At 36.9% G+C, this 17770-nt stretch overlaps 1 protein-coding gene across 2 annotated transcripts in view; it reads left to right on the forward strand.

Moving 5' to 3' along the window:
• Window positions 1-17770, forward strand: part of LOC124597621 (protein ARV1) — a 78761-nt gene that overhangs the window by 39492 nt on the left and 21499 nt on the right. For both annotated transcript variants that reach the window (XM_047135959.1, XM_047135952.1), the window contains exon 3: window positions 12052-12171. In XM_047135959.1, the coding sequence (XP_046991915.1) occupies window positions 12052-12171 (120 nt within the window). The remainder of the gene's footprint in view (window positions 1-12051; window positions 12172-17770) is intronic.

A 17770-nucleotide genomic window follows, 5' to 3' on the forward strand; every position in this document is an offset into this window, starting at 1 on the left:
CCTGTCTCTGCAGACCAGCCACTTCCTTTACGACTGACCATATGGTTTTAATTTTATCCGGAGACTTAGCTATTCTGTCTGCATACACACATACTTTTTGCCTTCCTAATAAAATTTTTAAGCACTTTTTTGTAATGGGCTGCTGCATTTAGATTTTGACTGTTTCTAACGTTTTGATATAATTGCCACTTCGTTCTACAAGATATTCTTATCCCTCTAGTCAGCCACCCAGGCTGCCTGTTTGTGCTAGTACCCTGTTTTGAACCTTCAAAGAGCACGAAGAAAGTCTTGAGAAAATCATTATATTTATCGTCTACTGTATCAGCGCTATAAACATCTTGCCACTCTTGTTCCTTGATAAGGTTTACAAAGGTTTCTACAGCAACTGGATCAGCTTTCCTAAACAGCTGATGACTATATTTAACACGTGTTGCAGCACAAAAATCTTTTAGAGTTAAAATTTGTGCATCATGATCTGAAAGGCCATTCACCTTTGTGCTAACAGAATGCCCTTCTAGTTATGAGGAATGAACAAAAATGTTGTCTATGGTTGTTCTACTGTTCCCTTGCACTCTCGTTGGAAAGAATACGGTTTGCATAAGATTATATGAAGTAAGGAGGTCTACCAGCATCCTCTTCCTTGCACAATCACCTATACAATTAATATTGAAGTCACCACATATAACTAACTTTTTGTATTTCCTATAAAGTGAACCAAGAACCTCCTCTAGCTTTAGCAAAAATGTTGTGAAATCGAAGTCTGGGGTTCTATAAATAACAACAGTTAGAAGTTTAGCTCCATTAAATTTAACCACACCTGCACAACATTCAAACACTTTTTCGGTGCATGAAACATCAATTGACTCAAATGGGATGCCGTTTTTCACATACATGGCTACTCCCCCACACCGCAAAGAGCTCCTTGAAAAGCTGCCAGCCAACCTGTATCCTGGTAAAGGAAGCCTCTGAATTATCTCCTTATTTAAGAAGTGTTCAGATATTCCAATAATTTCTGAGTCAACATCTATGAGTAGTTCACTAACTTTATCTCTAATACCTTGTATATTTTGATGAAATATACTAATTCCCTCATTACTCGGATACCTTTGTCAAAAGTGGTTCCTTTATTAGAGAGATTTCCCTTAAGCAGGAATACCTATCAGCTGACTTCAATCTAAAAAAGGTGCAGCTCTAACACCCACTACTGCAGGAATTTTCCCATGAGTGATCCCACCAACCCCACCTATGATGTCACCTATAAGCTTTGCTAACCTCCCCTTCCCATACCTGTTGAGGTGCAGGCCATGTCTAGCGAAACCCGTCCTGCTGATAGACTCCACTGACACCAGTGAAATGTGACCCATGCTTTCTGTCATCAGCGCACCCCCAAGTCTCATGTTATTACGCCTGACGGCTGTATTAAGATGAGGCTGATCTTGGTGCTGAAACAGCATGCATATTCGTGTTGCCAGTCTGAGTGGCTATCTTTTCCAGGTCACCATCTATGTCATACTCCCCATCCCTATCAATACTATTACCAGCCCCACCCACAATCACTACCTGATCCTCTTTAGTAAAATCCCTACATAACCCCCCTATGTTAAGTCACCTGAGCCAATCCTGCATTAGGCTTCACAATGCTGGTGACCTAGTACTCACTCCCCAGCACTTCCTGCAACTGCTGGCCTACACCTCTGCCATGAGAACTACCTAACAGCAAAACCTTCTTCTTCCTCTTCGACTTTGCAACTGTTCTAGCCACCGTAACTACAGCTACTAGAGATTCCTCTCCACTAGACTCTAACAGTTGGTCATATCTATTGTAAACACCAATAGTAAAACTATCTGAAAATCTTCTTCTCCTAGCAGATCTCTTGCCAACAGCCAGCTCCCGTTCCCCAACCCCCTTCTCCCTCCTCATCCTATCTAGCTCCTCCTGTGCATTTTTCAACTGCACCTGAAGGGCACAGATCTTACACTCCTGCTCCTGTATCAACTTACTCTTGCTACATAACCTGCAGTTCCAGGAGAGGATCTCACCAGAACGCCCACTGGCTTCCCCACTGCATTCCCTCCAGTGAAAATACTTCGAACAAGTCTCACACCGCAATGCACTACTCACGAACCTACGGCAAAGCCCACACTTCTCACTCATGGTAAAATTTTACTTTTTCTAAGTTCCGCTACTACAATAAGATGATGTTAAAAACCTGACTACAATAATCACAAACTTACTCTACAAGGGAAGTAACTACTATTATTAACAGTATTAATCAACAACAAATGTGAATATAACAAAATACTAATACAGAAAGAGAATCAAACGTCTAATGACACAGTAACGAAGCTGAAAACAGTTCCCAAAATGTTCTTCTGAAATTATTTCACCAGAAAACACAAAAAACACCGGTTGAAGACTACTAAAGTTCCTAAATGAACCACTATACACAAACCATTAATTAGTACTTTGCTTTCGGCGCGCCGCGACAGCTGCAACTGGTCAGCACGGAATGTAAACACAGGTAAGAGGTTACGTTGCTCAATATGAAACACTCATAAATATCAGGTCACAACACAAGAAAGGCAGAGGTGAATGAAGAAACCACTAATAAGTCACTTATATAGTAAATATTATCACAAAAACTGTTAAAATATGTATCTGAAACCTAAAAAAATATATAAAAACTTAGAGAGCGATCTCACACCAGTCACTCGCTTATGACGTCACACCAAAGAAGTGTGGAAGAACCACATGTCTTTCGTGGCCTCTCCAACATCTGTGAGAAGTGATTGGTGGAAAAGTTGTGGTCTGAACGGGATTTGATCCCATGCTCTCTGGATCGTGAAGCTACCATTTTGCCACTACACATTACACACATAGTGGAAACGCTAGCTATGTCACCTCTTGAGATGATGCTCCACGTCGGTAGTTAGTGTTCTGTTCATAAATTTACCCTCAATGGTAATGAGAAGCTGAGGAAAAATGGCAGCCAGCATACAAGGAAAATTTTGGACCAGTGAGAGATAGAGATGCAGTTCCATGTAAAGTATACAATCTCCACGCATGTCATGCTTCCGTACAAATTGAGACACTTAAATTCTTTCTTCCCTGTCCCATTTTGCATACTCCATCGAGAACAGTGCACTCACCATGTGAAATAATCCTCACTCAATAGCAAAGTTTCGCATTGTGGCTCTAACAAGATATAGTTGTATCCTGTATGCCGAATATTAGCTCCAAAAACTAACAACATGGTGTTCATAGGTAATGTTCGGTACCACATGTCCTCTCCCATTCCTCTGGTATAAATGGTTCTACCCATACACAAGTTAATGGTAGTGAATTTTCTGCAGATGCTCATTCACATGTGTTTGCTTCCATTCGCTCCATTGTATACCAGGCTTTAGGTGCTTAAAATTGTTGTCTTTGAACTCCAGATAATTCCACTACACAACACTGCGCGAGTGATTCGCTGAGTCACACACTAGGCGTTTAGGGGTGTACATCCCGCTGTTATAAGCTGTTCTTTGTGAGGCAAAAATGTGTAACTTCCACATTTTTTACAAAATACTTCCAGTGCCTCTTAGCAGCTAAAATTTTGGTCGTGTATTTCTTTCGTTGTCTTCTTCCTGTGTAAAAAATTTCAGGGTAGGCATCGATGTGTCTTATTGGACCATTCCCTTGTTGGTGCGAATCTACACAAACAGGGGAAACAAATTAAGTAGACAGCTGCAGACTAATATCATTGTTAAATGTATTTTTGACAATTTTTTTAAAGATAATTTGTAACATAGTGGCATTTCGGCCGTTAACCATTTGACATCCACAGATTTCTCCATGTTACTGTGGGGTTCAGCTGCATGCATTGTCATTTACACAGTTTTCATTAGGACATCAGCTTCATATTTTCTTAAGGCTAGAAATTCAATAAGTAACTTCCCTGTCCTGCCCATCTTCATTTCATTTCATTGTCATTACAGTAACAATTACACCTTCCACTGTAGTTTGCTCTACCTACCTACGTACCCACCGCGCATGTGCACACACACACACACACACACACACACACACACACACACATGAAGTCTGTACCAAGAGGCCTCCGTGATATCACATGGCAAGTTATTTGTGTGAACACCAGTACCATAACTTACACTGCCGCTGGATGATAAGCCATTTACCTGCACAGTGCTGTTTGTATCAAACTTCTCAGCCTTGCAACTGATCTTGAAAGTATTACTTCTTTGTTGTTTAAATTTGGTGGATACCATCCAAGATCCTCAATGTGATGTGTGTTGAGGCTTATTGACATAATCCACATGCACTTACTACATTCTCTAAGATGCTTAAAGCAGAAGGCACACAGCTCATTCAGTAGGGAGACCAGATACTTTTGTGCACATGCTGTAGATTAATTATGGATTCAAAACTGTCTATGGAAATACAATTTTCATTCTCCTTTTTCCACTACCACATGCCATTTGTTGGAACCCCATTACAAGAATTAATCTCAGCTTCACACTCACAACAATCACTTTCTACAATTAATGTTACATTCAAGTTTAGAACCACTACTAAGCTCTGTACTTGTTTCTGTAGATGCATTGTTCTTTTCCAAAGTATGCATTCAGGCAGTTCATTCTCATTGGTGCCAGAATTTGAAGTAAACATAAAATACAAGTAAAATGACAACCTGTGCTATCGCGGAAAGTTTGGTCACAGAGCACTGAAGAGGTATCACTCATTCCTTTACCAATTTTGAGTGAGGATTTTATTTTAAAGGTAAAAACTTCAGCCTGTTCTATTGATATTAACGTGTCTGCTGACATTTTTTCTTCTTAATGTAAAAGATTCCCCTCGTGGTTGTATCCATCTAACTCAGTTTTAGCAATTTTGGAAAGAATAGATTGCTACTCACCTTGAAGATCTGTTGAGTGGCAGATAAGCACAACACAATGACTAGTACACATTGAGCTTTTGGCCAAAGCTCTCCTCAGGAAAGAAAAAAAGCAAGCAAGCACACCTCTTACATACCCAGGACTGCTATCTCTGACTACTCAGGCCAGATTTGGTGAGTAGCAATCTCTCCTTTCCATAATTTTTAATATTCCAACTCAGACTTTCCATTGTTTGAATCAATTTTGTCGTCTCTGATGACACTGACCCATATTTTTTGGTACTTTCATGGACATCTCATTGGCATAATTCTTCTTCTTCTTCTTCTTCTTCTTCTGTGGCTGTTACTCCCACAAAAATTTCCTCATATAGGTATTTTTTTTTTGTCACTCAGTGATTCTTCAGAGTTACTTCTAAGTAAGAGTGTAAGAAACATTGGTAATTTAATCAGCTTTTGGCTGTTTCTTTTCCTTATTCCAGAATCTTGGGAATGCATTTCTGAACTGCTTGAAAAAATGTTATCAGAAACACATTGCCAAACGACTTGAACAATTAATACTAACATATATGAAAATAAGTATCTACCAGAATCATGTTTCACAATGTGTTAAGTTGCTTCTTTCTTATTCAAATAATGTATTTTCCATAACAGTTATTTGTCAATGACCTCTACTGAGGCATTCTGTGTACACTGTTCAACCAACTCAACAATTTCAGAAATTCATATTTACAGCTCTATGTCTATCCTGTACTTCTTGATTCTTACCATCTAGTTTCGTTATTTCTCTTTTTCTTGCTGTTACAATTTTCTCACAAATTGTTTGTCGCAGAATTGTGCGTATGCAACATTGTTCACACTTTTACAACTTTACATTCTTCCTCCATCTCATCCTTAAATTATTGGATTTTATATAGTGTTTCCATATCTCACTTGGTAATAACATTTGAATCACAAATAATATTATGGAATTTTTGTGTCTGGTCCTGTATCTTCCATTTCAGTTCATAAAAATCCTCTAGCCTCATCTAAACTTTGTTCATATGCTAAATTGTATATCACTGTGATTTGTATAGTTTGTCTTTAAATTCTTGCACACATGGCATCGAGAATTGGAATATATATATATATGTGTGTGTGTGTGTGTGTGTGTGTGTGTGTGTGTGTGTGTGTGTTTGGCTTCATGTCTGTTGTGAGTCAGATAACACATTCAGTATGTTGCGTTATTCCTATATGGTTTTCTACCGCTAACCCTGTATTTACCTGGCCATAAGTCCTGTTATTCCTGCCACGAGAGTTCACAAATCCCCAAAATATTTGCCTTGAGTTTATCTATTTTCCTTTTTAACCCCTTAACATAAAATCCTAAATTATTTTGTTTTTACTATTTTGACAGAAACTTAAAATCCTGAATATACATAGACAAATTAAGAGCAGACTTTTGGGAAAAAAAAATCTCGCTTATATCAATTTCATCATCAATATTTGTGTGTTCTGCAACTACCTAGAGTGTGTACAGTCCTGCATTTGTGGCCTGGCTGTCATGTTTTGTTCGATGTGGCTTCTACTAGTCTTCTTTACTGGTGCAGATTTAGATAGTTGGCAACAAATGAAGGGGTCGGAGAGATATAGTCATAAGCCACATAGAACTAGTTTTGAGATACAGCGAGTTTAAAGTTCCATAGAGGTCTGAAAATGTTCAATACAAGATAGAAACCTTATTTCTACTGCAAACACTTGCTTAATACTTGCGAAGTATGTTGTTAAATAGTCAACTCTCTGCATGCTATGAAATATTAATTTTAGAATGATTCTAATTAAGATGAAGTCAACGGTGGCTTATGACTATATCTCCCAAAAATTTGTTTAAAACATAATGTATGAATTTGTAAGTATTTATTTTAACTACTCTTACACAGCAAGCAGAATATATAATTTTTACACATTAATATATACATATCAGGTATCTGAGATGTATAAATTACTTTTTCATTTATACAGTTACATCAAGGAAGTTCCTCTACTTCATTATTGTACACATTATTTCCAGTACATGACCGAAAGAAATCTTGATTTGCTGCAGGTATGTATGGCATAAGAGACAGTACATCATCAGTTTTTTTCTGGTTAATTGATAGTGGCTTTCTGTACTTTATTGGCAGCTGATATGGATTTGGTTCAACTAGCCTTCCTTTCTTTTTGACACGAATATCCACTGACATGAAAGCTCCTATGTCTGAATAAGAGTGCTTTACACTTAGCTTGAAGGGATCTTCAGACTCAAACTTAAATTGAGTAGCTTCACTGAAATGGTGGGGATTTCGAGACGTGGATTCTATACGTTTTGAGGTCAATGTCTTCAGGCTTTCCAAACTTCTGAAGTTTTCTTTTTCCATTTTAGTTACAATGAAATGTTTTGGATTCGCAGATTTTATTACTTCTGCCCATTCATCTGGAGTGTACACTATTGGACGACTGTTACTTGCATGCCGTTCAATGCAACCAAAATCACGATCGCAAGGTAGCATGGTGTGACCTACCACAGGGAAGTAATGCTGGACAGAATCAAATCTTTTGGTAGCAACAAGGGACCTTTCCAAAGCAATAATAGTCCAATTTTTTGTCTGACCCTTGCAGTTGTCTATGACTATGTGGAGATGTTTTGTCTGGGGATTAGTTATCTCCAAGTACTTCAATAAGCAGCTCCCAACCTCATCTGAATCCCGTCCTCCATCTTTCTCACTCCACAGAAACACACAATTCTTATTTGATGCACAGTCGTGGACACCATAGTTGTATGTCCATATTTTCCTCTTGTAAAATGCTGGATCTACTGTTAGTTTATGTGTGGGGAATGTTTGCTGCATGTCCATTGCTATCACATGATGCTCTTTCGAATTTTCTTTAGCCAGAGCAGTTAAAGACACAATCATATTTTGTCCTCTGTCAGCCTTTTTGAGATGGAGTTCATATTGTTGTTTCTTTTCTGTGACTTCTTCTGCACATAATTCTGGGTTATTTATTGCAATTAGAAATCCATCACATTTTGAATAGGTGTCACTTTTTGGTAGTTCGAAGCCTACGTTAAATTCAGAAACGAAAATTTCTCTGAATTTCCCTTTCAGATAATGCAGGAACCTGATTTTCCTTGCAGTATTCTGAGTATTTATCTCGAAAAAGGGAAGCAATTGTGAGATCACAATCCAAATACACTTTATTGGGGTTCTGTTGCCTTCTGTAATGACTGTTATATTTCGGTATGGCGTTGAGAAATTCTCTAACACTTTGTACAGCTTCGTCTTGAAATTTATATGGGTACTTTCCATGTTTTCCGGAAAGAAAAAAAAGATGAGCTTATATCCTCTTCCTAATAGAAATATTTGTATAGTACATCCGTAACTTATAGCACAGAGTAACATACAAACCTCTCCCATCTTCTTTTGGCACTGCAAATCCCTGCTTTATTTGATGTTGCAAATTCCTCACTCTTCGTGCATGTATCTGTAAGCCATGAACCCACAGGAAAGCTTCCTTGCAGATCATAACTTCTACTTCGCATACCCTCACATTAAAGAAAATGTAACATCCCTGGATGATATTTTCGTGGAAGTCTTTTTTGGATAGCTTTGAAAATAATTATGACAAATATAACAAAATGAAATAAATGTACAAAATATTAAACCATTTGTATTTAAATAGTGAACACACCTCCGATTTTTCGGTTTCATTTTCATATAGCTCATCAAGTAAGTATTTGGGGCATTAAAGTTTCTTTTGTCCCAAAATAAATGAAAAATGTTTTCTTCCTCTGCAAGCAGTTTTGTGAAGCATTTATTTGAACAAGTACAGGGACTTCCTATTGTAGCAGCCTGAACAGTCTTGTGGGTTTTTAAAGACTTATAATGCTGACCAGCATTTCGTCGACGTTCTGCTTTATTTTTCTTCCATTGATCAATATTTCGCTTTCTTTTCCATGAAGGCTTTGGTTCTTCGGGTGATTCTTTATTTATTCTACTTATTTCAAGGTATAATATGAAGAGCCAAATAGTCTAAGAATTTGCGTGAGATATAGTCATAAGCCACACAAAACATTAAATTTCGCTAAAATCACATTAATGAGAAAATATTTTTTACACATCTTTTGCCTTTGAAACTACATTATTGCACCATTAAGCAGTAATATAAATGTGCCCATCAAGTTTCATCATCAACACACAAGATGGCTGTCAAATGCGTTGCCAATGTTGAGAGAAACAAAGTCACAAGCCACAGGAAATTAATCACCAGAAATAAACCGTTTTATTTCCTTACCGTAACATCATCTGAGCTGGAACTGCTGGTGAATGGATGCCAAGATTCATCACTGTCAGGATCCAAAGGGTAAAGCTCTTCACTTCCACCACTGTCTGTGTCAAATATTCGTTGAAGACCCGAAGACGCTTCAGACGTTCCTGACCCACCTGCCATTTTGCCGTGGCTTGTGACTATGTATCTTCTGAAACTACCACCAAATGGCACAGCATAGAACTGCACTCCGTCATAGTCTGCCATCTGTTGCAGTAACACGGAACTTTTTCAACTCATTGTGGAGAAGACCTTGTTAAGAATGCCGCAACATGACAAACTCAATTTCGTGAAAGTTGTGGCTTATGACTTTATCTCTCCGAGCCCTTCAAATTGTGTGCTTTCAGTGTGTTCTGTATTGTTGTTTAGGCAGTGCTTTCCAAAAAGGATGGCTATAGTGATCCTGAGTTTGGCATTGAATTTAGCAGCTCAGAAACTGAAGAACAACAGTAAGGACTGAAAGTTATGGCAGTTTGTCAATTGACTGACAAGTGCTTGCCAGAGATAATTTTGTCCACTGTGCTTCATCCAGCTTTTCCAAGATTTCTGTTGCAGGAAACCATTGAGAAATACATGGTTCAACTTCATAGAACCCAGAAACTTAAGAGGCTTCAAGCTTCGGGATATTTCTCTCAAAGTCTAGTTTACAAGTATACTTAGGAATTTATTAATGGTGATCTTTAAAAATTTATAGGTCATTACTTCAAGCTTCAAAAGCTACAAAAGCTATATTTCTATGTCTGTATGTAATGTCATTCAGTACAGGTTGTTTTTCATTAATAAAAAATATTTTTCAAACTTAATTTGGAAATAAAAATGCAGTGTGTTAAGATGCTAAATTTTCTAGCCTACCTACCCGATTAATGGGAATAAATTTCCACACTCAGGTCCAGACCCGTACAATGCCATTTTTGTTTCTTCTGAAAATATCCTCCTGAGTAGTCACCACCTAGACTCCCAAAAGGGAGGCCATTTCACCTCCGCAATATTTTACTCAAGAGGATACCATCGTCATCCATATTAAGCAGTTGCATGCCCTTGGGAAAAATAACAGCTATAGTTTTCTGTTGCTTTCAGCTGATCGCAGTACCAGCATAGCAAGGCTTTGTTGTCTTATGTTACAAGATCAAATCTCTATCATCCAGAATATTGTCCCTGCAACTACTGACAAGGCCACTTTTCTTCAGGAACCAAAAGTTAGTCTGGCCCCTCCACAGGCTGCAGTCACAGTGGCATCCGTATCGGTGGAATCTGATGACAACCAAATCAGTACACCGATATGTGTGCAGTCACACTATAGCCGATCTCAACATCCGAATAAACAGACAACAATCAGTGAAATACAAATTGGTTTGTTTTCTTTGGTCAAATTGACAGACATTCTCACACACAAAATGTTGAATGTGAGAAGCTGATAAATTTAGTCCAAGAAAGAGTTGTTTCATGGCATTCTGATGATGAAAATATCATCAGAATATATGAGGGTTGGAACTTAAGTAGTGCAACTATTTATTGACAACCGATACAAAAGAGTTACATGTTTGCACCTGTTACTTTCTTTCAAAATTAGTCACCAGCATTGTTTAGAACCCGTTGCCAGTGATGTGGAAGACATAGTATACCGTTAATAGAACTTGTTCTGTTGATGTTGCAAATGAAACGGTCTAAAGTTATGGTGATTCTCGTGTAGCACTGTGATGGTGTTATCGTAACACATTACGTTCCTTCACAGCATACTGTCAGTCCACAGTATTACTGTGTTTTTTTTGGAACATCACCTGTGACCACCTTTTCGAAAGAAGTGGAGACACTTTCTGCGCAACCCACCCATCATTTTGCACGACAATGTGCAGGTGCACATGGCGCAAGCTGTGGCTGCTCTCTTCGATCAATAGGACTGGGAAGTACTGCACCACCCAGCATATTCTCCAGACGTGAGTCCTAGTTTACTCTATGGACTAAAACCGCAGGTTTATTGGAAATTACAAGTAGGCAAAATCTTTATTGGAAACTTTATGTGGGGATTATAACCTCAAAAAAAATTTGTTAGAGAGAGAGGAGTGGCATATCTTAGGCTTATAGTTTCTGTAGTGGGTCTTTTTTGAGTTGTATGTTGGCATTAGGTGTCTACAAATAATTATTACTGCTTACTGGGATTTTTGTGCCAGTAGTGTGATGATTCTGTTATATGAAGTGTTTTGCAAATGTGGTGTATAGTATGTATTTGCACTTTTCATTGCCTTAGGTGTTCAGAGTGTCTTATGCTAAATTTTATGATTATCTTTCACAAGTATGCTGAATGACAGTAATTGAAGGTTAATTGACATACGCCTGCACAGCTTTAAATAAATACAGTGAAACAGTGGGTTTTTGTAATCTTGCTTTTAAGGGTCACCACGAATCATGCCAAGTATGTAACAAAATGTTTCTCCCGCCTTCTTATATATTCCTTGAACTTGTATGGTTATTTCAATAGCTGAAGGAAATATGCTACATAGATAAAACAGATTCTAACTGAACCTAGCCTCCTTCACCCTGCAAAAAACTGATGAGGGGGATCAGACACACTGTGACCAACCTGTCAGCTGACGGTACCAGGCAACCTATGGTGATGGCGTCTAACAACTTGTCGGTGCTTCTATGATTGCAGCCTTACAGTACAGTTATCTGTATCATTGTGGCGTGGAACCAACCCCACCATGGAATGATCCATGGTTCATGGGTAGCCATGAAAAACAGGAGAAATGAGTTAAACTTAGTTTCAAGATATGTGGTTTACTTATTATTTTAACACAGTCTATCTTTATTCCAGCAAAATTGCAAGAACATTGCTGACAAGTATATTGAATATGACCCTGTAATTGTTATGATTGACCTGGTTCTGCTGAATGAGCAAGCTTACCGACACATCTTGTGGAATACTGGCTTTGAGGTACTTATATTTATACTATTTCACATATTCTTTTTGACTGTAACTTGTCACTGTATTTAATATAACAAATTAATTGCAGACTATTGATAGCCAAGACAGTGAAGTAGTATGATGAAGATAGAGAAAAATGTTTATAATAGTATGGCAGAAGTGAAATTGAGATTTATGTATTAATATATTTAAAGAGAATTAATGTCACGTTATTCACAAACCTTCGCATTGCATACTGCATTACCACACACATCTCTTAATGTTTAAACGTTACCAACCGATCTAAAACAAAAATATTAATAAAACTCTGCCAGGGCGCTCTCTCTCTCTCTCTCTCTCTCTCTCTCTCTCTCTCTCTCTCTCTCTCTCTCTCTCTCTCTCTCGCACACACACACACTAGGGTGTGATGTTAACTATAACCCATATTTATCCAGATTTTCTTCATATGCTGTTTGAAGATTGAGAGTATGGAGACAAACTCAAATCTGAACTTAGTTTCATGAAATCTAGGAAATGACTGAAGTTGTGATGTGGTTTTATTATACTCTCACCTGGTTCACACTGATACAACAATTATTGTATATCTGAAGCTCGGAGAGAGGAGAAATAACAGTTTTGTTGCAAAGACCTCACCATAAATCAGTTTTTCTTTACATAATTACATAGATTGAAAGGAATGGGAAGAAACCCTAACAAAGGGTACAAAGGGATGTACCCTATGGCATACACTTCATGATGGGTTGCAAAGTATAAATATCGATGTAGAGATAAGTCAGGGTCTTCATTCATCCAGTATTTAATCAAAATTTTTCTGGTGTTTTAAAAATGTTTATCCTCTATATCTTGTTCTTAGATGTTTCTCCTGCATTGTAAACAGCATCCAAATAATACAGTTTTTCCCAATAATAATACAATTTTAATTTATGCAGTAAAAAAAATCTAATGCTGATGTCCCCCTTGTTTAAATTATCATTTCATTCCACATGAATTCTTCTACCAAATAGCCCCATTCCTCCCACAGAATAGGCTGCAGATTTATTTTTAGAATCTGTGGGTTGACATTAATTAAGTCAATTTTTGCCCATTAATTTATTATGTATTTTCATATCCATACACTGTCTTGTGTTGTATGTAGGGCTAAAATGATTCTCCTCAAATAATTTTTGTGCACTATGTAGGAACATTATAATTTCATAAATGTATGTGAGAAAACCACGAGGATTTATATTTTTTGAAGTAATGGCCCACAACATTCTTTTTTCTGTACAATACACATTTATCTGACATTTCTTCTGCAGTTTCAGTAATCAAGATGTGCCATTTGAACTTCCCCAGAAAATAATACCATTCCTAATGCCAGATTCAGACTAACTGTGGTATGCTACTTTTTGTGTTCTCATATCAGTAGAATTTTCTAGTATTTGCATTGCAAATGCAGATAGTCCAAAGAATTTGATCATGTCAACTTCTCTCATAAGTTGATTGTTACATTGTATTTCAAGCTCCACACTTTTGGAATATTTGATTTTCATAATATTCAATTTCAAACAGTTTCAGTGGAACCTATTTCCTAGTGTATCACGTGTAATCACACTAGAGTTTGAAATTTGTTTCTTTATCATCTTCGATCAAAACAGGAGTACCCTCTGCAGACACTACTAGTGGAGAATTTATATTTGAGTAAATTATTTACACAGAGCAGGAACACAATTGATCCTAAAATGGAGCCGTGGGACATTTTCATTGCTACTGTGACAAAGGCTTCTGTAAGACAGCAGAGACATACAACTTTACACTCCTCTGATCTAATATTTTGCTTATCTTTTCACCCCTAAAACTATTCACTGCATCTAGAGTCTTTTCTCCTTGTTGGTATCTAAATTGGTTACTTGCAATCCTGTAATATAATTTTTTTTACAATAAAATTTAGAGTGTGAATTGTTGCAACTTTCTCTGACACTTGTGACACAACTGGAAGAATAAAAATAGTGATAGATTTTGAAGTCTTCCCTGAACTCATTCTTGAAACGAGATCTGACCACCTTGGTGTACTTAAACACTTCAGGAAAGCATCCCTGTTCAGAATGTTGGTTGATTGAGTTAGTGGAGTTGCCATTATGTGATACACTGCTTTAATTACTTTAGTGGATATCCCTTCCCACCAAACAGAGTTTTTGTTTTGTTGTGATAATATAACATTTTCCACATTTTTTATATCCATCCTCAGCTTTTTGGTGAAGTCCAAAGGGATTTACTTTAACATCTGTCATAGCCACATTTATAAAGAGTTCATTTAAACTTTTTGATGTTTAAGCTGGGTTAACAATAAGGCTATCATCGCCTTTCATGACTAATCACTCTAATTTGACAGTGGACTACATTGCCTTTTGTGTTGTAAAATGCAATTTTTTACCATTTGTTTAGCTCCTGCCACAGATTATTATTATTATTATTATTATTATTATTATTGAGATATAGCTTGATAATGTCAAACATACTCAGTACAATGCCTATTTTTATTATACTTCTTCCTGTCACTAGAAATTTTTGTACTTTGCGTTATACATTTAAGTTTACCACTAATTTTGTTATACATGGCTCTAAGTGAAAAGGTTTCATTGAAGATTTTGAAGTACCTACTTAAAAATTTGTCGAAGTTACTATTTGAAATACAGCTGTCAAAAGGCCATTCACACTCATGTAATTTATCAACCAAACAGGGTTGTATTTCTTTTATTGAAGTGTCTTTTGGCACAGTTTTGTTACATGAAATTTCTCTGTCAATTGTTGGTAGTTCAATGAATAATGCAGAGTGGTCCGAGATTCCTAAATATAAGAAAAGCTTGTAAAAATCTTCAAACACATAATTTGTAAAAATTTTGTCAATACAGGTCACATTTGCTCTAGTGGTTTGTGTAAAGTTTACTTTGAAGCCAAAGTTTTTATAGTCGATGAATCTGTATGAATCATTGCTTCCAACTGTAATATTAATATTGAAGTCAGCAGTTGATCTTTTCCTGTTTTCGTTATAAAAAATTTCAGGCATGCCGTGAAATTTGACCAGAAAAGCTTCAATTATAAGCTTCTCTGGTAATCTGTAAATAGAGATTTCTAACACTATATGTAGGTCCCTTAACACAGCATCTCTGTTACACACTCTTCATTCAAAGAATGAAAATTGTTTCTTAGTTTATATTTATATCAGAGTGAATAAGTATGCATGCAACTTCTTTGAGAATTTTAATAATATCATCTGTAAGCCATTGCTCATTGAGACAAGTAACTTTGATATTTTTACATTCAGAAAGAATAATTTGTAATAAATCAATTTGACTTTTGTATGTAAAGACATCAGTTAGACCATTAATATTTCAGCCTATAATATAGGAACATTCTTTCTTTTCTATAGTTTCCAGTGTTCTACATCTACATCGATACTCTGCAAATCACACTTAAGTGCCTAGCTTCACAATAATTCTCTATTATTCCACTCTCAAACGGTGCATGGGAAAAACAAACACTTATATCTTTTTGTGCAAGCTCTGATTTCCCTTATTTTATTATGATAATTGTTTCTCCCTATGTATGTTGGCATCAACAAAATATTTTCGAATTTGTAGGAGAAGGCTGGTGATTGAAATTTTGGGAGAGGGTCCCGCCACAGCAAGAAACACCTTTGTTTTAATGATTTTCATCCCAAATCCTGTTTCATGTCCCTGACACGCTCTCTCTCCCTTGTTTCTCAATAATACAAAATGTACTACTCTTCTTTGAATTAACCGATGTACTCTGTTGATCCTATATGGTAAGGATCCCACATCGCGCAGCAGTATCCCTAAAAGAGGATGGACAAGTGTAGTGCGGGCAGTCTCTTTAGATCTGTTGCATCTGTTAAGTGTTCTGCCAATAAAACACAGTCTTTGGTTTGTTTTCCACACATCTTCTATGGGTTCTTTCCAAATTAAGTTGTTCTTAATTGTAATTCCTAGACATATAGTTGAATTTACGACCTTTAGATTAGACTGATTTATCATGTAACCAAAGTTTAATGGATTCCTTTTAGCACCCATATGGATGACCTTACACTTTCCATCATTTAGGGTCAATTGCCAATTTTCTCACCATTCAGATATCTTACGTAAATCGTTTTGCAATTTGTTTTAACCTTCTGATGGGTTTACTAGATGATAAATGACAGCATCATCTGTAAACAACCTAAGACAGCTGCTCAGATTGTCTCCTAAATCGTTTGTATAAATAAGGAACAGCAGAGGGCCTATAACACTACGTTTGAGAATGCCAGAAATCACTTTTTGTTTACTCGATGACTTTCCATCAGTTACTATGAACTGTGACCCCTCTGATGGGAAATCATGAATCCAGTTACATAATTGAGCTGATATTCCATAAGCACGCAGTTTCACTACAAACCACTTGTGTGGTACAGTGTCAGAAGCCTTTTGGAAATCTAGAAATACAGGATCAATTTGAGATCCCTTGTCAATAGCACTCAACACTTTGTGTGTAAAGAGCTACTTGTGTTTCTTAAGAATGATATTTACTAAATACATGTTGACTGTGTCTCAATAGACCATTGTCTTTGAGGTAATTCATAATGTTCGAACACAGTATATGTTCCAAAATCCTACTGTGTATCAGCATTAATTATATGGGCTTGTAACTTAGTGAATTACTCCTACTACCTTTCTTGAATATTGGTGCGACTTTCCAGTCTGTGGGTACGGATCTTTCGTCGAGCAAGCAGTTGTATATGATTGATAAGTATGGAGCTATTGCATCAGCATCCTCTGAAAGGAACCTAACTGGTATACAGTCTGAACCAGGAGACTTACTTTTGTTAAGGGATTTAAGTTGTTAAATTACTCCGAGGATATCTACTTGTAAGTTACTCATGTTAGCAGCTGTTCTAGATTCAATTTCGTTTTCTTTGGTGAAGGAATTTTGAAAGGCTGTGTTTAGTAACTCTGCTTTTGCATGTCTGTTATCGATAGTATTTCCATTGCTATCACGCAGAGAAGGCATTGACTTTGTCTTGCCGCTAACACACTTTACATACAACCAAAATGTCTTTGGATATTCTGCCAGGTTCATTGTGGAAACTATTATAAGCATCTCACATTGATGTAAGTGCTAAATTTCAAGCTTCTGTAAAAGATCGCCAGTCTTGGAGATTCTGCATTCGTTTAAATTTGGCATGCTTTTTTCATTGTTTCTGCAACATTGTTCTGACCTGTTTTGTGTACCAAGGGGCGTAAGCTCCATCATTTGTTATTTTATTTGGTATAAATCTCTCAGTTGGTACCAATAGCACTTCTTTGAATTCAAGCCAAGGGTTGTCTACACGTACATTGTTAATTTGGAAGGAGTGGAGATTGCCTCTTAGGAAGGCATCAAGTGAGTTTTTTTGAATAAAAGGATCCAATTATTTTTTTATTCCAATTGCCAAGCATGACTTCTGCTCATACTTACTCAAAGGAACTAAAAGTTGTACCGCAAAACTGCCCAAATCTCACTTTGTGACCAAGATGCCATAGCAAGCACAGAACACAGCAACAATCGGCCTCCTGCAATTTATTGTTGTGTTGTA

The sequence above is a fragment of the Schistocerca americana genome, chromosome 1 (genome assembly GCF_021461395.2).
Source record: "Schistocerca americana isolate TAMUIC-IGC-003095 chromosome 1, iqSchAmer2.1, whole genome shotgun sequence".
Classification (NCBI taxonomy): Eukaryota; Metazoa; Arthropoda; class Insecta; order Orthoptera; family Acrididae; genus Schistocerca; species Schistocerca americana.